Below are 25,632 nucleotides of genomic sequence, written 5' to 3'. Positions count from 1 at the left end.
GCATACACAGGAATCAAATCAACTATATCTGTGGGAAGATGATGGAAAAGCTCGATATCATCAGTCAGAACAAGGCTAGGGGCCAACTGTAGAACAGACCATTAATTGCTCCTGCACAAGTTCAGGTTAACGCTGAAGAAAATTAGAACAAGTCGACAAGAGCCAAAATACGACCTTGAGTATATCCCACCTGAATTTAGAGACCATCTCAAGAATAGATTTGATGCGTTGAACGCTAATGGTTGAAAAGCAGATGACTTGTGCAAGGACATCATACATTAAGAAAGCCAGAGGTCATTAAAAAGTAAGAAAAGATCAAAATGGATGTCAGAAGAAACTGAAACTTGCACTTGAATATCGAGCAGCTAAAGCAAAAGGAGGAAATCATGAAGTAAAGAACTGAACAGAAGATTTCAAAGGATGGCTCTAAAACACAAGGTAGAATATTATAGTGACATGCGAAAAGCTGGAGATAGAAAACAAAAAGGGAAGAACACGCTCGGCATTTCTCAAGCTGAAAGAACTGAAGGAAAAATTCATGCCTTGAGTTGCAATGGTGAAAGATACTATGGGGAAAATATTAACGACACAGGAAGCATCAAAAAAAAGATGGAAAGAATATGCAGAGTTGTATTAAAAAGAATTGGTCGACATTCAGCCATTTCAAGAGGTAGGATGTGATCAGGAACCAATGGTACCAAAGGGAGAAGTCCAAGCTGCACTGAAGACATTGGCAAAAAACAAGGCTCCAGGAATTAATGAATTATCAATTGAGATGTTTCAACAAATGGATGAGGTGCTGGCAGTGCTCACTCATCTATGCCAAGAAATTTGGAAGATAGCTACCTGGCCAGCCGACTAGAAGAGATCCATATTTGTGCCTATACCAAAGAAAGGTGATCCAACTGAATGTGAAAATTATCGAACAATATCATTAATATCACACGCAAGCAAAATTTTGCTGAAGGTCATTCGGCTGCAGCAGTATATTGCAGCAGTATATTGACAGGGAACTGCCAGAAATTCAGGCCAGATTCCGAAGAGAACATGGAACCACGGAACACCAGAAAGATGTTTACCTGTGCTTTATTGACTGTGCAGTTGGCATTCGACTGTGTGGATCATAACAAATTATGGAAAATATTGAGAAGAATGGGAATTCCAGAACACTTAATTGTGCTCATGAGAAACCTGTACATAGATCAAGAGGCAGTTGTTCAGACAGAACGGGGGGATAGTGTGTGGTTTAAAGTCGAGAAAGTTGTGCGTCAGGTTTGTATCCTTTCACCATACTTATTCAACCTGTATAATCCAAGAAGCTGGACTGTATGAAGAACAGGGCATCGGGATTGGTGGAAGAATTATTAATAACCTGTGATATGCAGATGCTGAAAGCGAAGAGGACTTTGAAGCACTTACTGATGAAGATCAAAGGCCACAGCCTTCAGTATGGATTACACCTCAACATAGAGAAAACAAAAATCCCTACAGCTGGACCAATACGGAACATCGTGATAAACGAAGAAAAGATTGAAGTTCTTAAGGATTTCATTTTATGTGGATCCACAATCAACACCCATGGAAGCAGGAGTCAAGAAATTAAAGCCACATTGCCTTGAGCAGATCTGCTGCAAAGAACCACTTTAAAGTGTCGAAAAGCAAAGATGTCACCTGACCCGAGCCAGGGTATTTTCAGTCACCTCGTGCCTACAAAAGCTGGATTAATGCCTTTGAATTGTGGTGTTGGCGAAGAATATTGAATATTCCATGAACTGCCAAAAGAACAAACAAATCTGTCTTGGAAGAACTACAACCAGAATGCTCCTTAGAAGCAAGGATGGCGAGACTGCGTCTTACATATTTTGGTCATGTTGTCAGGAAGGATCAGTCCCTGGAGAAGGACATCATGCTTGGTAAAGTACAGGGTCAACAGAAAAGAGGAAGACCCTCAACAAGATAGATTGACACAGTGACTGCAACAATGGGCTGAAGCATAGTAACAATTGTGAGCATTGTGCAGGATTGGGCCATATTTCGTTCTGTGGTACATAGGGTCACTATGAGTCAGAATCGACTCACTCGGCAGCACCTGACAACAGCAACATGATGGGTAGATGAGGGTGTTCATTGTACCATTTCTTTCTTTGGATTTTCAGTCTTGATTTTGGCAATGCGAGAACTCTGTAACAGTAACAAATTCAGTAAAAAGTAAATCTATGGAAAAATATGTATTTGTTGAATCTCAGTTTAAAAGTACAATGAACATAACTATAGAAGTAAAAAATGACCTGAATCATACTTATCCTTTCTTAAATTTTAGAAATACATGACGACTCACAACTTGCCTTCTTTGTAGCATCCTGAGTTTGTTCATTTTGCCCTTACTTTTAATGATAAAATGCTACATCGTTTTGTAAAATTATAAAAATCGAGCATCAGAACTTATGAAAGGGTCGGAAATAGAAAATTATCTAGGGGACGGAAACCACAGTGCGCTGGTATCTTTCAGGTTCCTAAACACATACAATAAGATTGAGTGAGCTGTTGGCAAGGCTAGCTCCTGAAAGCAAGCAGGCTTTTTATGACCGTGCTATATAAGCAGTAACATGCTTATGGTACTGGTATTGTTTTCCCAAAGTGTATCCCTCCGTTTATCTCGGCCTTCTCTAATGGATCTCAGTAATGCTTTTATAGAAGTCAGCTTTATTGAGGTACCACTGACAATGCGATAAAGTGTGTCCATTTTAAGTGTACACTTCAGTGTATTATAACTAATGTATTCACTTATGTAACCACCACCACCATCAAGATATAGAAAATTTCCTATTGGTATTTCTCAAATCTAGATTGACTTATTTCTTATGATCCTCACCTTCCCCCCACCCCCATAAGAGTTAGCTTATTAGTTCACTAAGTGTCTGCCAGATGCTAAGCACACTGCTAGGTGCTAAAGAGACAGTGGAAAACACAATCATCTTGTCTTCAAAACGCTTAGCATCTCGTGGGGAAAAAAGACAAGAAAATAAGTGTTTATATAAACTACAGTATGGTAAGTGCTTCAAAAGCGAATAAATAATACAGCATATTGTGAAGTACAGTGCTGTCAGTGATAGGATATTATCCATACACCTACAAGGAAGACCAGTTAATATGACTGTTATTAAAATTTACACACCAACCACTAATGCCAAAGATGAAGAAATTGAAGATTTTTACCAACTGCAGTCTGAAATTGATCAAACATGCACTCAAGATGCATTGATAATTACTAGTGATTGGAAAGGGAAAGTTGAAAAAAAAAGAAGGATCAGTACTTGGAAGATATGGCCTTGGTGATAGAAACGACAGCAGAGATCGTATGATATAATTTTGCAAGACCAATGACTTATTCATTGGAGACACCTTTTTTCAGCAACATGAACAGCGACAATACATGTGGACCTCACCAGATGGAATACACAGGAATGAAATCAACTACATCTGTGTAAAGAGTTGATGGAGAAACTCAGTATCATCAGTCAGAACAAGGCCATAGTCTGACTGCAGAACAGACCATCAGTTCCTGTTAAAGTTGAAACTGAAGAAAATTAAAACAAGTTGTTGTGACAGCCAAAGTACAACCTTGAGTATACCCCACCTGAATTTAAAGACCATTTCAAGAACAGATTTGATGCATTGAAAACTAATGACCGAAGACCAGACCAGTTGTGGAATGACATCAACGACATCATACATGAAGAACGCTAAAGGTCATTAAAAAGACGGGAAAGAAGGAAAAGACCAAAATGGATGTCACAAGAGACTGAAATTTGCTCTTGGATGTAGAGTAGCTAAAGCAAGTGAAAGAAATGATGAAGTAAAAGAGCTGAACAGAAGATTTCAAAGGGCAACTTGAGAAGACAAAGTGAAGTATTATAATGAAATGTCCAAAGATCTAGACTTAGAAAATCAAGAGGGAAGAACATGCTTGGCATCCTTCAAGCTAAAAGAACTGGGGGCAAAAAAAAAAAAATCTAAGCCTCGAGTTGCAGTGTTGAAGAATTCCACAGGAAAGATATTGAACAACGCAGAAAGCAACAACAACAAAAAAAAAAAAAAAAAATGGAAGGAATACACAGTCACCGTACCAAAAAGAACTGGTCGACGTTCAACCATTTTAGGAGGTATGGTAAATGCTTCAAAAGTGAATAAATAATACAGCATATTGTGAAGTACAACGCTGTCAGTGATAGGGTATTATCCATACACCTACAAGGAAGACCAGTTAATATGACTGTTATTAAAATTTACACACCAACCACTAATGCCAAAGATGAAAAAATTGATCAAGAACCGACGGTATTGAAGGAAGAAGTCCAAGCGACGCTGAAAGCATTGGTGAAAAACAAGGCTTCAGGAATTGACGGAATACCAATTGAGATGTTTCAACAAATGGATGCGACGCTGGAAACGCTCACTTCCCTATGCCAAGAAATTTGGAAGACAGCTGCCTGGCCAACTGACTGGAAGAGATCCATATTCGTACCCATTCCAAAGAAAGGCAATCCAAAAGAATGCAGAAACCACCCAACAATGTCATTAATATCATGCACAAGTAAAATTTTGCTCAAGATAAATGAAAACCGGTTGTAGCCGTGCATCAACAGGGAACTGCCAGAAACTCAAGACAGATTCAGGGGAGGGTATGGAATGAGGAACATCATTGCTGATGTTAGATGGATCATGAATGAACGCAGAGAATACCTGTGTTTTATTGACTATGTAAAGGCATTCGACTGTGTGGATCATAATAAATTGTGGATAATATTCTGAAGAATAACAAATTGTGGATAACATTTCAAAGAATTGGAACTCCAGAACACTTAGTTGTACTCACAAGGAATCTGTACTTAGACCAAGAGGCAGTTGTTTGAACAGGACAAGGGAATACTGAGTGGTTTAAAATCAGAAAGGGTGTGTGTCAGGGTTGTATTCTTACTCAATCCGATGCTGAGCAAATAATCAAAGAAGCTGCACTATATGAAGAAGAACATGGCATGAGGATTGGGGGAAGAGTCATTGACAACCTGTGATAGATGACCCAACCTTGCTTGCAGAAAATGAAGAGGACTCACTGATGAAGATCAAAGACTACAGCCTTCAGTATGGATTAAACAAGGGAAAAAAAAAAAAAACATTGCCATCGAGTCGATTCTAACTTACAGCGACCCTGTAGAACAGAGTAGGACTGCCCCATAGGGTTTCCACTGAGTGGTTGGTGGATTCAAACTGCCAGCCTTTTGGTTAGCAGCCTGAGCTCTTACCTACTGTGCCACCAGGGCTCCTCAGGATGGATTATACCTCACCATAAAGAAGAGAAAAATCCTCACAACTGGACCAATAAGCAACATAATGATAACTGGAGAAAATATTGAAGTTGTCATGGATTTCATTTTACTTGGATCCACAGTCAACGTGCATGGAAACAGAAGTCACAGAATCAAATGATGTATTGCATTGGGCAGATCTGGTGCAAAAAATCCTCCTTAAAGTGTTCGAAAGCAAAGATGTCGCTCTGAGGACTAAGGTGCATCTAGGCCATGGTATTTAATTGCCTCATAGGCATGCAAAAACTGGACAATGAATAAGGAAGACCAGAGAAGAATTGATGGCTTTGAATTATGCTGTTGGCGAAGAATGTTGACTATAACATCAATTGCCAAAACGAACAAATCTGTCTTGGAAGTACAGCCAGAAGAAGTACTTCGAAGTACAGCTCCTTAGAAGCGAGGATGGCAAGACTTCATCTCATGTATTTTGAACATATTATCAGGAGGGACCAGTCCCTGGAGAAGGACATCATGCTTGATAGGGTAGAGGGTCATCAATAAAGAGGAAGACCCTCAATGAGGTGAATTGACATGGTAGCTGCAACAGTGGGCTCAGACATTTCAACAATCGTCCAGATGGCCCAGGATCGGGCAGTGTTTTGTTGTGTTGTACTTAGGGTTGCTGTGAGTCGGAACCAAATCAATGGCACCTAACAACAAGAACAACAGTTGTGGGAGTGCATAGGAATTGTCCACCTAACCTAAACTGGAGGAGAATAGAGGAAGCTCTTTGGAGAAAATGGTACCTAAGTTTGACATAAGGAAATAAAGAGGCAAAGAGCATGGAGAATAGAACTCTCTAGGCAGAAGGAATAGCATGTATAAAAGTAGGTGCAGGGAAAGGAAGGTTGGCAACTTTTAATTGCTCATTATGGGTGGTAGCATAAAGTGGAGTTTCCTGGTGAGAGGCGAGATCATTTACTGTTATTCCAGCAGTACTAAAAGGGAGACGGAATATGGCAACAGATATAATATGCAAATTCATTTAGTGATGGGGAGAAATTAGTTCATAGAAGGCCATAAAATGTTTTTGCACAGTGTATGGGTATATTTTGTCAACAGAATGGGGAAATTATCCAACAATATCATTAATATCACACACAAGTAAAGTTTTGCTGAAGATCCTTCAAAAGGGGTTGCAGCAGTACATTGACAGGGAACTGCCATAAATTCAAGCCAGATTCAGAAGAGGACATGGAACAAGGGATATCATTGCTGATGTCAGCCGAATCCTGGTTGAAAGCAGAGAATACCAGGAAGATGTTTATCTGAGTTTTATTGACTGTGTAAAGGCATGTGACTGTGTGGATCTTAACAAACTGTGGATAACATTGCGAAGGATGGGAATTCCAGAACACTTAGTTGTGCTCACAAGGAATCTGTGCTTAGACCAGCAGGCAGTGGTTCAAATAGAACAAGGGGATACTGAGTGGCTTAAGTCAGGAAAGGTGTGCATCAGGGTTATATACGTTTTATATGCTGAGCAAATAATCTGAGAAGCTGGACTATGTGAAGAAGAACACAGCATCAGGATTGGAGGAAGACCATATACCTGCAATCTGCAGATGATACAACCTTGCTTGCTGAAAGTGAAGAGGACTTGTAGCATTTACTGATGAAGATCAAGGACTAGAGTCTTCGGTATGGGTTACATCTCAACATAAAGAAAACAGAAATCCTCCCAACCGGACCAGTAAGGAACATCGTGATAAACGGAGAAAAGATTGAAGTTGTCAAGGATTTCATTTTGCTAGAGTCCACAAACAATGCCTGTGGAAGCAGCAGTCAGGAAATCAAACGACGCATTGTCACTTTAAGGACTAAGGTGGGCCTGACCCAAGCTATGGTGTTTTCAGTAGCCTCATATGCATGTGAAGGTTGGACAGTGAATCAGGAAGACTGAAGAAGAGTAGATGCCTTTGAATTATGGTGTTGGAGAAGAAGATTGAATATACCATGGACTGCCAGAAGAACAAAGAAATGTGTCTTGGAAGAAGTACAGCCAGAATGCTCATTAGAACTGAGGATGGCAAGACTTCGTCTCACGTACTTTGGACATGTTATCAGGAGGGACCAGTCCCTTGAGACGGACATCAGGCTTGGTAGACTAGCGGGCCAGTGAAGAAGAGGGAGATCTTCCGCAAGATGGATTGACGAGGTAGCTACAGCAATAGGCTCAAGCATGACAATTGTGAGGATGGCGCAGGACTGGGCAGTGTTTCATTCTGTTGTACATAGGGTCAGTATGAGTCGGAACGGACTGGACAGCACCTAACGACAACAACTTGGGTATATTGTTATAGTTCACGTGCTGTCAATTCCAACTCATAGCGACCATATAGGACAGAGTAGAACTGCCCCGTAGGGTTTCCTAGGCTGAAATCTTTACAGAAGCAGATCGCCAGGTCTTTTCTCTCGCAGAGCAGCTGGTGGATTCAAACTGCTGACCTTTTGGTTAACAGCTAAGTGCTCAACCATTGCACCACCAGGTCTCCTTATGGGTATATTAAGTCCAGGGTATTGAACTTCTTCCCAGTTTAGTCATGGTATTGGTGCAGAACAGGTAGAAACTGGTGATTATTCTTAGAGGAGACTAGCTTTCATATGGATCAGGCCATTTAGCAAAACAGGCTTATCCAAACACTAAAGTTTAACCTAAGAAGAAAAATATGAATGCATTACCATAATATTCTCTTTGTAGTCAGATGATACTGATAGTGTCAGATAGAGAGGCCAGAATGACTGGCTTGTTGCTACAGTTTAGAAATTCTAGCCAGATAAATTTCACTTTCTCTAAATGAATAACTTGGTAAAAAAAAATTTCTGTGTCCCCAACCCATCTTCTCCTTATACAGACACAGTGGGTCAGGTCCAGTGGATACTAGGTTAAAACTGTTGGCTCCCTGAGCAGAAATCCTTTGACATGAGGCAGCAGGTTAACCTTAGTAGTTAATCTTCGCCTTGCCTGCTTCTTCCAAGCCATTGGTGCTCCCTTCTGTACATGCCCATGGTTAGCACCTGGGTGTCCACTGGACTCCTGCATCATAGCATTTTGACCAGATCATATGCATTTGTCTAGGTATGTGTTGTAAGGAATAATTGTTCAAATATATAAATTTTCTTGTAAAGCTCACCAGGTACATATTTCTTAAGGCCATAAGTTAGATATTTGCAACATCAACACTATACTGGATTCGTGGTATTTGGCTTGCACACTTTATCCACCTGAGACTGTCCCTTGGAGTTCAGTGATTGGGTACTGACATTGCACATACAGGACGTGTTACAATTCCGAGTAAAGCATTCACCTAAGTGGTTACTGTTTTTCCTTCTCATTTCTTTCAGCAAATACTGCTTAAAACAGTTTCCCAAGTACTAATAACATTATCTCAAATTTTTTTTTTACATATATTTACATCTCATTCTCCCAGCATCCGTTTGAGGTATTTGTCCTCATTGTACAGATGAGTTTCAGGGAACTGGATGATCGTGAGGAAACATTATAGACCTGGGGTATCTGATTCCTAACCTAGTAGTTTCTCTAGGCCAGTGCCCGTACCAAAAAACCCAACCCACTGCTGTCGAGTCAATTCTGACTCACAGCGACCCTATAAGGACAGAGTAGAACTGCCCCATAGGGTTTCCAAGGCTATAAATCTTCATGAAAGAAGACTGCCTCATTTTCCTCCCGCAGAACAGCTGGTGGGTTTTAACCACCGACCTTTTAGTTAGTAGCTGAGTGCTTTAACCGCCATGCCACCAAGGCACTTTAACCACAGTGCCCCTAAGGCTTCTCCCATTGCCCCTACCAAACAAACAAACAACAAACAGCCCCATTGCTGTCCAGTTGATGCCAACTCACAGCTACCCTATAGGACAGAGTAGAACTGCTCCATAGGGTTTCCAAGGAGTGGCTGATGGTTTCGAACTGTTGAACTTCTCTCTCTCTTGCTCTTTCTTCTGCTCTCTCTACCTTGAGTTTCCTTAACTGCACTAACAGTGGTATGTCTTTTGGTAACTTTACAAGTACCTTTCAGACAGCACCTTTTACTGGATCAAAAAAGAAACAAATTATACTGATGTTGATAGAGAAGAGTGGCCCTGGTTGGACGTGACTGCATCATTTAATTACTCCATTTTGATTAATACTGTCTTTTTAATCATGTTGATGGAACCATTGGTCTGATCCTCATTCAATAATTATTTCTAGAACGTTTGACTATTAACACTAAGATTCACCAACAGATGTTTTAATTTGCTTATTATTGTAGTCTTTCAATATATATTTTGAGAGATTCTATTTTTCTTAACTTTAAATTCTCTGTAACTCTAACCCTTCCTTCGAACCCTAAATGCTTTCTCTTTCTTTCTAAAGGTGGATCTCATTGACTGGGTAGACAACATGTGGCCACGGCATTTGAAGGAAAGTCAGACTGAATCAACAAACGCCATTCTGGAGATGCAGTACCCAAAAGTACAGAAGTGAGTGACTCCCTGTGTCTCCGTAAGGTGCTCTGGGAGAGTGCAGTGACAGAGAGCACAGTGACAGCGAGGAGTGGCTGCTACCTCAGGAGCCTCTTTCCATGTCCCAAATGATCAAAAGATGACTACTGAAAGAGTAGGCTTTACCTTCCAAAGGGAAGAGTGTATGTAAGAGCACCAGAATGAATCCTTCTGGCAATGGGATGACTCAAAACTGCATTCCTTTCACACACTGGGAAGTGACTGGGTTCAAGGTAGAGGAGGCGTCCACAGGGAGAGTATACGGCATTGTGGTGGGGCAGGACCTCTTTTTCTCATCAGTACACTAATGCTGCTGCTTTCTTTGGGTCAGGTACTGTCTAATGAGTGTTCGAGGCTGCTATACTGACTTCCACGTGGACTTTGGTGGTACCTCTGTTTGGTACCATATCCATCAAGGGGGAAAGGTACGGTCATAGTTGTAATGGGGTTTGGACTCTGAAGCTGGTTTTATGGCTTGGCTTCAGTTCATGCATGCTTAATATACCCTGAAAATGAATCTGTTAGGAAATTGTCCCAACCCTTACTGGAGGATTATAGATGAAGTTCAGCTTCCTGGCTAGAGTTCAGTAGGCATTAATATTCATCTGGACTACTGTCGTGACACCAGTATTGGCACAGTACTTAGTAAACCTCAATAGTCTATTTCTAGATTCCCAAAGCAGGGTTCTCCACATGAATGCAAGGAGCTGTTTTTAGGAGGACAAGATAATTTTTCTACATGGAAATATAATAAAATGGTGAAAGGAACACAAATTTTGGATGGATTCACAATGAAATCAACAAATGAGGTTCTTTGCCTTTTTAGAGGCATTGGTCTAAAATGCAGCCACAGGGAGCCTTTGTGTTCTCTCTGAGGGTGTCAGTGGACTTTGACAGATCATCCTCATCCGGAATGAATGTCAGAGTGTTTCTGGATGCTGGGTGAAAATGGAACTCCAGAATTAACAGCAGAGTTTTACAGTATTATACTCTATTGTTACCTTTTTTCCTTCATAAAAGTGAATGCGTTTTTGTGCATCGAACTTTGAGAGAAAGTAGAAATTGAATGAAAGTAGATAATGCATTTAGAATGGGAGGTCCTAATCTAGTACAGCTGTACCTTTGAATACAAAAGTCATTTTGTTTACTCGGGATGCATTCAAGCGGTACCTTAAGAAGCTTTGTCCTAGTGGTCTCTATTACCACCTTGGAACAAAGCAACCCAGGGCAGTCTCTTGAAGATATTGTACTGAACTAACTGTGCCTCTTAGTAGGACTATAAAGGCCAGAGAGCCAAGGGCGTATAAGGTCCTGCCCAGGTAACAAGCCAAATGACCCTTTTTTCTCTGAATCCTGGGTGGGTTCTGGGTTCTACAAGTTAAACTGCAGGGAAGCCCTAATGCTGTTTGATCAAGTGGAAGACAAGAAATATCTTCTCTTTGTGTCCTCTAAAGTTTCTCAAATAGTCAAGGTCTGTAGGCTGGGAGAATTGCTTCCTTCTCTTCTACCTGGTGGTCTTAACTTTGTACCTATTTATCAGTTAAGGGAGACGACTGGGTCATGTCAATGGCTGTTAACAGACTGAAGTTTTTTAACTCACAGGTCTTCTGGCTCATCCCCCCTACAGCCCACAACCTGGAGCTGTACGAGAATTGGCTGCTGTCAGGGAAACAGGGAGACATCTTTCTGGGTGACCGGGTGTCAGATTGCCAGCGCATTGAGCTCAAGCAGGGCTATACCTTCGTCATTCCCTCAGGTAAGCAGGTTGGGGAAAAGTAGTTATCTACTCTAGCCACTGTCTTTTCTTAAACTTAAAGAAATTGGTAGATTACCACCAAGAATGGTTATGATGCTGGGATGGGCAGAAAAAACAATGGTATCCTCTCTTGTCTTTATGGAACAGATGCTGAGAACTTATTTAAAAACAAAAAACAAGGCAGTGATTTTCCACGGAAGGTGTACATCAGAATTACCAATGGAGGCTTTTCAGATCTACACGTGTGGGCCCCACATTCGTCCTAGTAATTTAGAATCTCGAGGAATAGGGACAGTTAGTTCTACAGGTGATACACACCCCGTTGTTAAGAACCACCTAACTAGCTAGGCTGCTAACCAAAAGGCCGGCAGTGCAAATCCACCAGCCGCTCCTTGGAAACCCTGTGGGGCAGTTCTACTTTGTCCTTTAGTGTTGCTGTGAGTCAGAACCGACTGAACGGCACTGAACAACAAAGGCATGGTTGTGAGAGCTAGCATGCTGAGTCAGTGATAATTTCGATCAAGTCACCGGTTACAAAAGAAACACTGTAAGGAGCCCCGGTTTTGGAGTCACAGACCTGTGTTAGGATTCTGATTGTCTGTTCACCTGCTATAGACCATTTTGGTCAAATACTTAAATCTCTGTGTCTCGTTTTGTCGTGAAGAGAAAATAAGAGTGTGTGTAAACTGTCTTGCACAGTCTGGTAGATGCTCCAATTAATGGTAGCAGCACTTGTTAAAAGTTCATTACGTGCTAAGCACTTCATATGCGTTTTCTCATTTAATGCTCACCAGCAACCAGTTGAGATATAATTTATCCTGGTTTTATAGAGGCTTTGCAAGATTAAGTAACTTGACCAGCCAAAAAGAAGAGGCAGAATCAGAAGAGAGTGTGGTCCAGGAGTCTAGTACTGGTACTCTGAGGGAGCCGCCTTATAATGCGTACTTTCAGCCACCGCTCTCCATTCCCTTTCTTACAGGATGGATTCATGCTGTGTATACTCCTACAGATACATTAGTGTTTGGAGGCAATTTTCTGCATAGCTTCAATATCCCTATGCAATTAAAAATATACAACATTGAAGATCGGACTCGGGTAAGTAATTCTCTGTAACAATCGGTTGTGAAGAGGTTTACTCCGTTTAAGACAGATGTGAAGAGATCCATTGATAGTTTATTAAAATGTCACTTTTTTCTGGGTTAAAATGCAATTTCGCATTTTGGGAACACTGAGAAAAATTTTAAATTTAGTGGGATCTACGTGGTTGGTTTTGGGGATTCCAGTTATTTGAGGTTCTTGGTAATCTCTTGAACCATGTATTTTTCATTCTTATGCTCTTAGAATAATTTGGTATAATGGGATTTATCAACTCAAGATTCACAACTTTAAATTCATATGTTTCTTTATTCTGATTACTATGTAACATTTGAACTGTCTTACTTTAATATGTACATTTATACATACCTTTCTTAACTGGGGTTCCATGAGAAAATTAAGGCCTTCAGGAAATGACTTGCGTGTCTTTATTTTCTCTGTTTTCCCAAGGATGTGATATAATACAGCGCCTACCTTTCTAGGTGCAGAGAGGAGAAGGTAATCCACTACAGACAATGGAGGCCTTAAGACAGTGATTGGCAGACTTTTTCTGTAAAGACCCAAATAGCAAATATTCTAGGCTTGGTGGGCCACACGGCATCTGTCACAACTGCTTAATGCTGCCTTGTACAAAGTACTTAAACGAATGGGCGTGGCTGTGTTCCAACAAAATTTATTTATGGACACAAATTCGAATTTCATGTTCTCAGGTGTCACAAACTATTCTTTTAATTTTTTTAAACCGTTTAAAAATGTGAAAACCATTCTTAGTTCAGAGACCTTAGAAAAACAGGCAGCAGACCAAATCCACTAACTGTTGTTTGCTGAGCCATGGCTTAGGGAATTATAGCTTAATTATCTATCAGAATCCTGGTTGGTAAGGGCTAAATAACATACGATGAAAGTCTAGATGGTATTGACATTAAAACAACAATAGAGTATTTAGGAGTCCTGGTGTTTTCACTTACTGATAGTTCAAGAAAAAAGTAATAATACTATATTATGAATAGAGATTAGCAAATGGAGAGAAATGTTGGCAGCGAATCTAGGAACAGGGTATACAAGTGTTCATGATACTGTAAAACTTTTTGGTAAATTTGAGTTTTCAGAATTAAAAAACAGCAATTAGTGAGAATTCACAACTTTCAGAAGGAATGCTCACTTACTCATATGCTGTGAACATGATCAGTTAACCATCTGGTGCCTTTCTTTGAAGCATCTTCTTAGTTTAGGAGCTAGCTAGCCCCTTATACACAGGCCGGTATTATTGGTGATGTTAGGGGGATTACCCCAGTAGTAGAGTTAGAGGAATCAGTGCTTCCGCAATAAATTCTATAAAAGTGCATTGCTGCTTGTTTGTTAGAGTAATGAAACTGCCAGAGATAATCAGTGGTTCCGTAAGTTCGAAGTGGTAGTAAAGGTGTATCTATAAAAAGAGTCAAAATGTTTCAAAAGAAAAAATATATAATTTTGTTGTTTAACTCAGAATCATTCTAAAAAGTAATATCACCTACCTGCAGTGAGATGTGGTCTGAAAATCAGTTTTTAGAAAGCATACCATTGTGGTTAAAGGTAATTGTTGTACCTGTGGCTTAGTTGGCTGTTCAGTCTCAGGGACCAGGATACCCACTAGGCCTTACTGTAGGGTGTAGCTAAGCACTGCAGGGAGATACATGTCAGTGTCAGAGATAAGATGGGCATCTTACCTTTGCATGAAGCTTCCTGCAGGCTGGTAAACTGGTAAAAACACATCTTGATTTCTGTCATTTCTAGACTTTTTATATCAGAAAATGTCAAATTTCCGTATCTAACCACCATATTATTCTATTTTTCCTAAGTATGGCTTAATTCTTTCATTCCAAAAAAGGAATTCTTATGTTTTTCTAAAAAAATTTCATTGGATCCCCTACGTATATACACACACACAGCTTTTTTCTTTCTTTCTTTTTTTTTTATTGCTTTCCACACCAAGGAGCCCTGATGGCGCAATGGTTAAGAGCTACGGCTGCTAACCAAAAGGTCAGCAGTTCGAATCCACCAGCCACTCCTTGGAAACCCTGTGGGGCAGTTCTGCTCTGCCCTATAGGGTTGCTGTGAGTTGGAATTGACTCGACAGCAACGGGTTTGGTTTTTTAGAGGTTTTCCACCCTGAACTTTTATATGCCAAAACTGATACTAATATCTGTAAACTTACAGTTTAATTTAAAAGAAACTATATAGAGAATATCTTACAGAAGAAATATAAAAAGTTGTAAATTCAAGGCAGTGTTATGGTTTAGTCATACCAATGTAGAAATTTATTATTTTAACTTGAGTGTTGGTAATTATTCAACTGGTAATGTTTAACATCTCAAAGTTTTTGTATGAAGATTTAAAAAAAAAGTCAAGAAATTCTAACCCAGTTTTAGAAATTGATCTGCTCTGTGGTGTTTGACCAGTATAGGTAAACTGTAGTGGGAACAGATCGGGTGTGCAATATTTTGGCTGTTGTTAATACAGTCTGATGAGTTCGAAGTAAAAAAGTCAAAAGTTTAATGCCCTTATATATATATGGAAATCCTGGTGGTGTAGTGGTTAAGTGCTATGGCTGTTAACCAAGAGGTCGGCAGTTCAAATCTGCCAGGCGCTTCTTAGAAACCCTATAGGGCAGTTCTACTCCGTCCTATAGGGTCGCTACGAGTCAGAATCGACTTGACGGCAGTGGTTTTGTTATATATATATGTATATATTTTTTTTTCCTTTCTATTACCAAGCTCTCAACAGAGTTCCAGAGGGCTTTAGAGATTGGAGTTGTCCTGAACTCCTAATAGAGATCCTTCTAGGAAAGTGCTGATATATTTAAAAGGCTAGTGGAGAGGCACAGTGTGTAATATAGATATATATATATTTTTTAACCAAATACCTATTAATTCTTGTCCCCACTTACCAGAAATAAATCAATTTGACTTTTAAAGTAAGGGAGGAGAAACTTAATTGTTACAGCTGTAGCCATGTAAGAGCCCCAGACTCAGGGCCTGGCTACTCTGCATTGGAAAACTAACGAGGCTGATGATGAAAAGTATATACCTCTCCTGCCTCGCGATGAGGAAAGTGGTCTCCTCATTCCACAGTGTTGCCCTGTGACCTGGTGAAGGGTTCTGAAAAGGGACTCCCATCCAGTTCTCCTTGATTCAGGAAGACTACCTGACATGGGGCTTTGAGAAGGGGTAGGTGAAATCATCTCTTCAAGATGGGAGGAGATGGGAATATTCTCAAGGGCTGCATATTCAGAGCAATCTGAAATGAATTGTTTGGCTTCTCTCTAGAAGAAGACAGCACAATATGTTTAGGATAATCCCCATCACTGGTCTTCCTCATTGATGAGTCCAGCTGATTTTCCTTGTCGTTGACTGGCAGATCTAAAAGGCACTTGCTATTATTATTATTCAGCTGGAATAATCTCATGCTACTTTGGGGGAGAAGGAAAAGAGAACACTAAAGGCAGTGACTGACTAGGTCATATGTAACCCTAATCTGATTTGTGAACACACCGTCTTGGCAAACTACAAAGTACTAGGCAGACAAGCTGAGAGTCGATAGTGGGGAAAATAGTCTCGTGTCCTAGACTTGACCCATTTTGAGACAGAGTCTCTAATTGTATTTTCGTATATGTAAGGACATTGTAAGAACATAGAACTGCAACTCATGTCCTGTTTTTCTATTAGTTCCTGTGTTCCGCTGCCTTCTGATTCAGGGTAAAGCCATATAATAAAGGCAAGAGCGCATGTCCTGCCTTTGTGTCCTAAGAACTCTAAAACAATTTTCTCTATTAAGTATATTGTACCTTATTCCAATATTTTCCTCTGTCCAAAAACCCAGAATTTTCTTTTTAATGATTGCCCATTCAATCTAAACAACATCTTGGTGGCTTTGAATGGTCTTTCCAGGTACCTCTTACCTTTAGTGAACGTGTCCCAAGACCGACATTTTCTAAGGTGACCAATCCACGTAAATTCTTGCTTCAAATGCCAACAGGCTGACTAGACAAAAGTTCTTCCTGGGTTAATTATTGCAGTGGCTTAGTTTGTCTTACTCTCTTTCCTTGAAAATTGTCACCGGCTGACTTTTCTTACTCTTCTTTTCCTATGTAGGTTCCAAATAAGTTCCGCTACCCATTCTACTATGAGATGTGTTGGTACGTGTTGGAACGCTACGTGTACTGCATAACCAACCGCTCCCACCTCACTAAGGAGTTTCAGAAAGAGTCCCTTAGCATGGGTAAGTGCCCCACCTGCCTGAACTTCCACACCAAGACACTGTTTACAACATTCAGGACTGAAGGTGAGACCGGGAATGTTGAGTGGGCCACATTGCTCGATGGCTTAGTTTTGTTTGTTTTCTATTGGTTTCTTTCTTTTTTTTTTTAATCTACTCAGAAGTGTCAAAATTCATTCATTTGAACTGAGCACTAGTCATAGCTGATCTCCTACCCAGATGTGAATTACTGGACTAAATTAAATTCTCTGGATCTTATCTCTGTCTGAGTTATCAGTACTTAGCTCCTCTAAAAAGATGATCATTTGTCTATAATGTGTTTTGTTGGATTAAGAATGGTATTTGGCACAATAAAAAGAGGGTTGTGTTATTATAGTAATAACTCTTATTACTATATTCCAGGCACTACACTAAGCAATTTACATACATTAAATTTGTATAATTACCTATGATGTAGGTGTTACTATCCCCATTTTACAGATGGGAATATTGAGGCTCAAGGAGGTTAAAAAACTTGTTCATAATCCTACTTTTAGTAAATGGCAAAGCCATAAATAACTTGAACCCAGGTTGGTCAGCCCCTTAAAATTTATGCTCTTAACCCTTGTTCTTTAATGTTTCCCCACGTTTATCAAGAAAAATATCCTATTGGATGACAGGATTGTTTCAACAACACTTTTTCACTTAGGCTGTTCCATGCCTTAAAAGGAGAGGAGCCAAAATTGTAATGTCCTGTAGTCACATATTTCAATGGAATCTTCAGCCCAAGCAATGTACTTTTTTGACCTAGTATTTTCCTCTTACTACATAACTTTACTCATGTTTATGTTCTCATTTGTAAGTAAAAATGTTCACCCAACTATGTGAAAGCAATATACAGAATTGTGCATTTTGCATGATCCCAATCTTGTTTAAAAATGTCTAATCATAGCCATACACATATGCATAGAAAAAGATGGAAAGAAAATGCAGCACACTCTTTAATTCTCCCCCCAAGACGGGGCGGGGCGAGGTGGTAAGGGAGGATGTATTTACTTCTTTGCACCTCCCTCCATTTTCTGAATTGTTGATAGTGAACATGTATTACTTTCATCATTATCATCATAAAAAGTCGGTGAACATTTTCAAATTCTTTCATAAAACTTTTATTTTTACTTCTTTTGGATATCAAAATCTTCCTTTTCAAAAATATTCACTTGGTTTTGTTTTGTTACCTGTGTTGCCAAACTCCAAAGCTTAAGTTTTATGACCAAAACTTTGGACAGAGCTACTTTTTAAATCTGTGTGCTTCATACTGTCTACTCTTTTAAGAGATAATGAAATCATAATCCCAAATTTAAGCTTGAAACTTATTTATAGCCACCTTCATAGGTAACTTGCTCCTAGTACACAGTTCAAAGAGTGAGCCCTTCCCAACCTTTGAAAAATCCAATTGACCACTACTTCAGTTGTCCTGCCAAGTCAGGAGCCCACTTCTTCCTTTCACTGTGATTTTCAGCACTGGACTAAACAGCACCTATGAATGCTTTAGGAATATGCAGAAGATATGTGAAACCAGGGAGAAAAAAGCCACCTAGGAAAATGGGTTGGAATAAGGAAGAGCGATTTTTTCAGTGGGACCACTTAGTCATTCATAAGGTCCAAGTTCCTTCTATGCCATCTATTTGTCTGGTTGGTCGTATGGCCAAGCAGCATGTTCTTACTGCATTTTCTCCTTCCCATTGCAGATTTGGAGTTAAATGGGTTGGAGTCCGGAAATGGGGATGAGGACGCTGCAGCGGATCGAGAACCCCGGCGCTTGAGCAGTAGGCGTTCTATTCTGACGAGCCCTGTAGCTAATGGGGTCAACCTGGATTATGACGGACTGGGCAAAGCCAGCCGAAGTCTTCCAAGCCTGAAGAAAACCTTGGCCGGTGACACATCCTCTGACTCTAGCCGGGGTTCCCACAATGGCCAGGTGTGGGACCCCCAGTGTAGCCCCCGAAAGGACAGGCAGGTGCATCTGACCCATTTTGAGCTTGAAGGGCTTCGCTGCCTTGTAGATAAGTTGGAGTCTCTGCCACTGCACAAGAAGTGTGTCCCCACGGGGATAGAAGATGAAGACGCCCTCATTGCGGATGTAAAGGTAAGGGCTTGTTGTACTGAGTGACAGTTCCCGACTCGCTAGGGTTTAGAGGGAGAAGGTACAGAAATTTAGATTATCTTTGATTCAACCAGAGAGAAGCTAATACATGCTTGTGTGTTAGTGTTGCTCAGTGTTTCAGTTCCTCATTGTGAAAATAATAACATTTGTATCTTCAGTTAGGAATTTTTCGTTCTAAAAACAGATTTCAGGCTGACCTGCCAAATAAAGGAGAACCAGAGGAAGTGTTTGTAGTAAGAAATATTCATTTAAACTTAAGTTACCCGTAGATAAAGAGGCCTATTTCAGGGCAAAAGTAGCTGATAACAGTCTCTAGCTGTCTTACCCCAAGCAGACTGAGAGGAAAGATATTGTTCTATGCAGGCTTACATTAAGAGTAGGTTTAGCATCTTTTAGTTACAAATTTAGCTATTTTTAAGAGTTAAATACATGGGAATAACTTCTGAGAAAAGTATTTTAAGCATACTCCATCCTTTTACTTTAGGAAGTTTCTTCATATTGTATATTTTTCTCTTTCAAGAGGTCCCCCAGCATCTGTAATCACCACAGCCTAGCCCACTCCTCGTGTACTGCTCTCAAAGAAATGAGCTTATTTGTCAGAAATTCAGATATTTGAGCTGTCTGAATTGGAGGGAGTTCTTTTAAGTCTTTCCTCATTAAAAAAAAAAAAAAAAATTTTTTTTTTCTTTTTTTTGAGGTTTCCTCATAAGGGAGGGACCATTAATGTGAACACCAGAAAACGTAAAGCTGGGAATAACAGTTTTCTTTTTAAATCAACTAGGTGTTTGGAACTGTGTCTTGGGTGCAGAACATGACTATGTGTATTAGAAGGCTAGTCTACAATTTGTAATTTGTATTATTTTAAAAACATGTCACATAGATTATTTTAAGTCCCAGAAGAATTTATGGGGAATAATTTTATGCGACCTCAAGGAAAACATACTAAATGTGTTATAGTTGGTCCCTTCCATCCCTCATTTCTGGTTCAGGTTTTCCTTGACCGTCACATAATCGTCTGAGGTGCACCCCAGCTTTTGCCAGCCAGCTCAGGAAAGAATTCCAAAGATTGGGGTGTGACTCGAACTTATTTAGCTACAGTTGACGTTTAAATTTTTTTATTTTTATAATTGACATTTTAATTTTATCTGATATTTATACATCATTGAAAAGCTAAAAAATTAAAGAGGCTAAAAAAAGTACTGGTAATCTGGTGAGGTTGGTCCGCTTCAGTAGTGATAGAAGCTGGACAGTTGATTTTATAGTTTGTTTTTATAAGGTTTGCTGTAGAAGAAGCATATGGTGGCACCATGGCTTGTTAGCATAGGGGAGGAAATGACAAAGTTCCAAGTAGGTGTGGTCCCATTTCTATAATGATTAATGGAGAACAAGACAAACGTAGCTGTACTTTTCTAGACTCACAGACTAGGTCCCAAACTCACTTCCTGCCCTTGAGTGAGCAAAGGATATTTACATTTTTTTCCTTTCCATGTGATAGGGCGTTTATAATTCTGGGAGTTTGGAAGGGTGTAAGGTCGTCTTTTCTGCAGAAGTCTTTATTTTTATGTAGCTGTTCCATTATGGATGCCTGTTTTAAAAAAAAAAAAAGTTAATTTGTGACTTCGTGACTTTGAGAATTTGTTAACTTGGGTAATCACCTTTAGGAACCCTAAAAGAAAAGAGTTCGAAGTTTATATCACACTAACATTGTTTTGGCCTGGATACCTGTATTTCTAATGCTTAACAAAGAAAAATATCTTTTTAGTCCTAAAGGGCATCTATAGATGGATTTGACTCCATAGCAGTTGTAGGAAGCAGAAGCCATATTACGGTCCACTAGAGCAAACCCTGGTGGCACAGTGGTTAAGTGCTACGGCTGCTAACCAAAAGATCGGCAGTTCAAATCCACCAGGCGCTCCTCGGAAACTCTATGGGGCAGTTCTGCTCTGTCCTTTAGGGTCGCTGGGAGTCGGAATTGACTCAGTGGCAACAGGTTTGGTTTGGTTTAATCAGTTGTGCAGGGCCAAGTGTCATGATAGAAATACACAGACTCCCTTGAGTAAAGTCATTGAGGTGGTTCAACCAGCGTAATTAAGTAGGGGTTTCTGAAGAAGCAGAATTGTACAGTGGTATACTGGGCAGAAAAGGCAGACAAACGGGGATCCAATATTAAGCAGAGTAAAAAGAGGCAGTGAGAAAGGGAATGAGTTAAGAAACATATAAAGAGGATTCTTAGCACTGTGAAGAACTCCCTGTGTTTATCTGAGATCACCAAAAAGGATGGCTGCCATCACTAAGCTATCACGGCACAGGAGCCTGGACCATGATGGACAAGCGGCCAGTGGGGTTAGATTGGGACTCTCCCTGCAGAGACTTGTCACACCTTCTTTTGTTCATCCCGTGCCCTAGTCAGAATACAGCCATGTGAGAAGACCGAGCTCTGCAAGTAGTTGCACTTCAGTGAATTCATTATTCCAACATTTGACTAGTCATGTTTAACCTGAGGTTCAGATACAGTGAGTTCAGAGCTTGAATACTTAGAGAATCTGAGGATCACTCAGAAGAAAAAAGCGTTGGATTGGATAGGTGCCGAATCCTGGCACAGCTGGGGGCTCTGCAGTGCTGGAGGACTTGGAGCCGATGGCACTGAAGACGACACTGCCGTAGAAGAGGCAAGCAAGCACAGCCGCTTCTCTCCGGCAGAGAGAGGGATTGTTTCCTGTTGCAACCTGTATGGCTCTCAGAAATAGCTAGTAGAAGAGATGAAAGGAAGATCGGTGCAGTGGGATAACCGTATTTACGTACACCCTAGAAGAAATTTTAATAACCTGGTAGAAGGGCTTTGAAGATACTAAAATGTTAAGTTCTGCATTATTAAAGAAAGAATTGTGGAATACAGAATTGGAAAGGGATTAGATGAAACATGGGACGTTAAAAAGTATTGACTAATGGGTAAAGCTCAGAAGAAAGTAATCGGATGCGTAAAGTTCTGTTTGGGAGGGGCATGGGTGACCTTGTCTCCTAAAAGTGTACAGAAAGTAGAATGGGAGAGGTTGTGTCCTGGATGCCAGTTGAAGCAAGAGGCAGGGCATGGAGCAGGACGGATAGCGCAGTCCCGTTGACAGAAGGAAGGAAGCTGTGTTTGCCGTGCATTTCAGGGCGCCGGGAGCGGTGCACACTAGCTCTGACAGCAGTCGCAGCAGGGTGGCGGGTGGCACCTGGAAGACTTTGCGTTTTTGATCAGACTTTATTGTTTTGTTCGTGTTTATTTTGATAATAAAGAAGTCTTTCATATATATACATATATAAAAAGAAGCTTTTAATGTGTCAGTGTATCTGGCCACCCAGCTCACTTAATGAAACAAATTCACTGCTCCTGACTCCTTTACTACTTCCTGTTTTCTCTAGAACATTTGGAGGAGCCTGCCGGTGATACTGTGTTGCTGTCAAAGCTTATTTCCTCCTCTATAAAACAGTATCTGCCTCAGTGGAGTTAGTGTGAAAATTACTGATGATGTTAATAAGGTGCTTACTAAACGGTAACATTACTACAGAAAAAAGTTACAAATCTAAGAAATTCACTTCTCCGCCACTGCGATGCCTGTCTACTCTGTGCCAGAAGCTAGGCTTAGAGTTGATGGGAAATAGGCAACAAGGCTGTGGTCCCAGCCCTCAGGGGGCTCACAGTCCAGTGGGGGGAACAGGTATTGAAATAGCATCAGAGGTTTTCAGGTACTGTACGTGACATAGAGCGCCCAGGGAACACTCAGGGGAAGGTGGTCAGCTCTGTCCTGAGAGAGGGGACGCCAGCCTGCTTAATGCATCAGTTAATAAACTTACCTGTTAGATGACACAGTTGACGACTACAGCATTATGTAAATGGGAAAAGCTCTCAATTTATAAACTAGCAAATTGTTCTTTGTGGTACAATAGGCTACTGCTGCTTTTACGCAAAACTCTAACCATTTATTTTGTAACTGTGATCTAAAAATTTACACTGGGCTTCATCTCAGGAGTATGATGAGACTGAAGCAGTTATGGTAATAAGTATATACAGAAATACTAATCAGAAATTTTCTTCATCTGATACTTTAGGGGGTGAGTGTGGCATTAATAAAGGGAAGAACTAGCGGAAGACCCAGGATAAGAGCTCTTAATCCATTAAACCAGATGTTTTATAGAAAAAAAGTAGCCTGTATAAATAGAACTTCATTTATGGATTTTACTAACAAGGTAATAATTCACACATTTTTATTGAGTAGAAAGTTTTAAGTACTCTAACTCAACTGTGGGACATATAAGATTAGGTTAAAATATTTATAATTCTTTAAAATATTTTCTTTATATTCCTGTGTGATATTATGTCATGTTTTTGCTAATTCTGATCTTTTTTGCCTGTCTTTAATTCTAAATTAATAGGAAAAAAAGAGTTGTTGTTGTTCGGTGCCTGGGAGTCAGTTCTACCTCTTAGCAACCCTTTCTGTGTTCAACAGAAAGAAAACGCTCTGCCCAGTCCTAGGCCATCCTCACAATTGTTGTGTTTGAGCCCATTGTTGCAGCCACTGTGTCAGACCATCTGGTTGAGAGTCTTGGTCTTTTTTCACTGAGCCTCTCCTTTACCAAGCATAATGTCCCTCTCCAGGGACTAGTCCCTCCTGATAACAAGTGCATGAGACGTAGACTCGCAATCCTCACTTCTAAGAGGCGTTCTGGCAGTGCTTCCAAGAGAGATTTGTTCGTTCTTCTGGCAGTCCGTGGTAGATAAAATACTCTTGGCCAACACCATAATTCAGAGGTATCAATTCTTCTTTGGTCTTCCTTATTCATTGTCCAGCTTTCACATGCATATGAGGAAATTGAAAATGGCTTAGGTCATGTATGCGTTAGTCCTTAAAGTGACATCTTTCTTTTTAACACTTTATAGCAGATTTGTCCGTTTTAGTTCATCTTGTGATTTCTTGACTGCTGCTTCCATGGGCGTTATTGTGAATCCAAGTAAAATGGAACGGTTGATAATTTCAGTCTTTTCTCCATTAATCATGATGTTACTTATAGGTCCATTTGTGAGGATTTTTTTTTCTTCATGTTGAGGTGCAGTCCATACTGAAGGCTGTGGTCTTTGATCTTCATCAGTAAGGGCCTCAAGTCCTCTTGGCTTTTAACAAGCAAGGTTGTGTCATCTGCATATCCCAGGTTGTTAATGAGTCTTCCTCCAGTCCTGATGACCCATTCTTCCTCGTATAGTCCAGCTTCTCGGATTATTTTCTCAGCATACAGATGGAACAAGTATGGTGAAAGGATGCAACCCTGACGCACACCTCTTCTGATTTTAAACCACGCGGTACTGCCTTGTTTTGTTTGAACGACTGCCTCTTGGTCTATGTACATGTTCCGCATGAGCACAATTAAGTGTTCTGGAATTCCCATTCTTCACAAAGTTATCCATAATTTGTTATGATCCACACAGTCGAATGCCTTTGCATAGTCAGTAAAACACAGGTAAATATCTTTCTGGTATTCTCTCCTTTCAGCCAGGATCCATCAGACTTCAGCAATGATATCCTTCATTCCACGTCCTCTTCTGAATCCAGCTGGAATTTCTGGCAGTTCCCTGTCAAAGTACTGCTGCAACCATTTTCTAATTATCTTCTCAAAATTTTACTTGTACGTGATATTAATGGTACTGTTCTATAATTTCCACATTCTGTTGGATCACCTTAATTTGGAATAGGCATACATATGGATCTCTTGCAGTCGGTTGGCCACATTTCTTGGCATAGACAAGTGAACTCTTCCAGCGTTGCATCCGTTTGTTGAAACCTCTCAATTGGTATTCCATCAATTCCTGGAGCCTTGTTTTTTGCCAGTGTCTTCAGTGCAGCTTAGACTTCTTCCTTTAGTACCATCATTCTTGATCATACGCTACATCCTGAAATGGTTGAACATTGACCAATTCTTTTTGGTACAGTGACTCTCTGTATTCCTACCATCTTTTGATGCTTCTTGGCATTGTTCAATATTTTGCCCACAGAGTCCTTCAGTATTGCCACTCAAGGCTTGAATTTTCTCTTCAGTTCTTTGAACTTGGGAAATGCTGGCTGTGTTTTTCCCTTTTGGTTTTCTAACTGCAGGTCTTTGCACTTGTCGTTATAATACTTTGTACATGTCATTACAATACTTTGTCTTCTTGAGCTGCCCTTTGAAATCTTCTGTTCAGCTCTTTATTTCTTCCATTCACTTTAGCTATTCTACGTTCAAGAGCAGGTTTCAGTCTGACATCCACTTTGGTCTTTTCTTTCTTTCCTGTTTTTTTAATGACCTCTTGCTTTCTTCATGTATGATGTCCTTGGTGTCATCCCACAGCTACTCCGGTCTTCAGTCATTTGTGTTCAGTGCCTCGAATCTGTTCTTGAGATGGTCTCTAAATTCAGGTAGGGTGTACTGAAGGTCGTACCTTGGCTCTCATGGACTTGTTTAATTTTCTTCAGCTTCAACTTGAACTTGTATATGAGCAA

At 40.2% G+C, this 25,632-nt stretch overlaps 1 protein-coding gene across 12 annotated transcripts in view; it reads left to right on the top strand.

Moving 5' to 3' along the window:
• The window catches only part of KDM2A (lysine demethylase 2A), a 119,701-nt gene that overhangs the window by 74,442 nt on the left and 19,627 nt on the right, over window positions 1-25,632 (top strand). For 10 of the 12 annotated variants that reach the window (XM_064287714.1, XM_064287713.1, XM_064287715.1 and 7 more), the window contains 7 exons: window positions 9,745-9,851; window positions 10,204-10,297; window positions 11,475-11,628; window positions 12,608-12,723; window positions 16,854-16,980; window positions 18,705-19,102; window positions 23,213-23,350. In XM_064287714.1, the coding sequence (XP_064143784.1) occupies window positions 9,745-9,851; window positions 10,204-10,297; window positions 11,475-11,628; window positions 12,608-12,723; window positions 16,854-16,980; window positions 18,705-19,102; window positions 23,213-23,350 (1,134 nt within the window). The remainder of the gene's footprint in view (window positions 1-9,744; window positions 9,852-10,203; window positions 10,298-11,474; window positions 11,629-12,607; window positions 12,724-16,853; window positions 16,981-18,704; window positions 19,103-23,212; window positions 23,351-25,632) is intronic. The other 2 variants (XM_064287720.1, XM_023559551.2) reach the window with 1 other exon arrangement.

Source organism: Loxodonta africana, chromosome 7, assembly GCF_030014295.1.
Source record: "Loxodonta africana isolate mLoxAfr1 chromosome 7, mLoxAfr1.hap2, whole genome shotgun sequence".
Classification (NCBI taxonomy): Eukaryota; Metazoa; Chordata; class Mammalia; order Proboscidea; family Elephantidae; genus Loxodonta; species Loxodonta africana.
The sequence above is the reverse complement of the archived record's forward strand: the minus strand, read 5'-3'. Positions and strand labels throughout refer to the sequence as shown.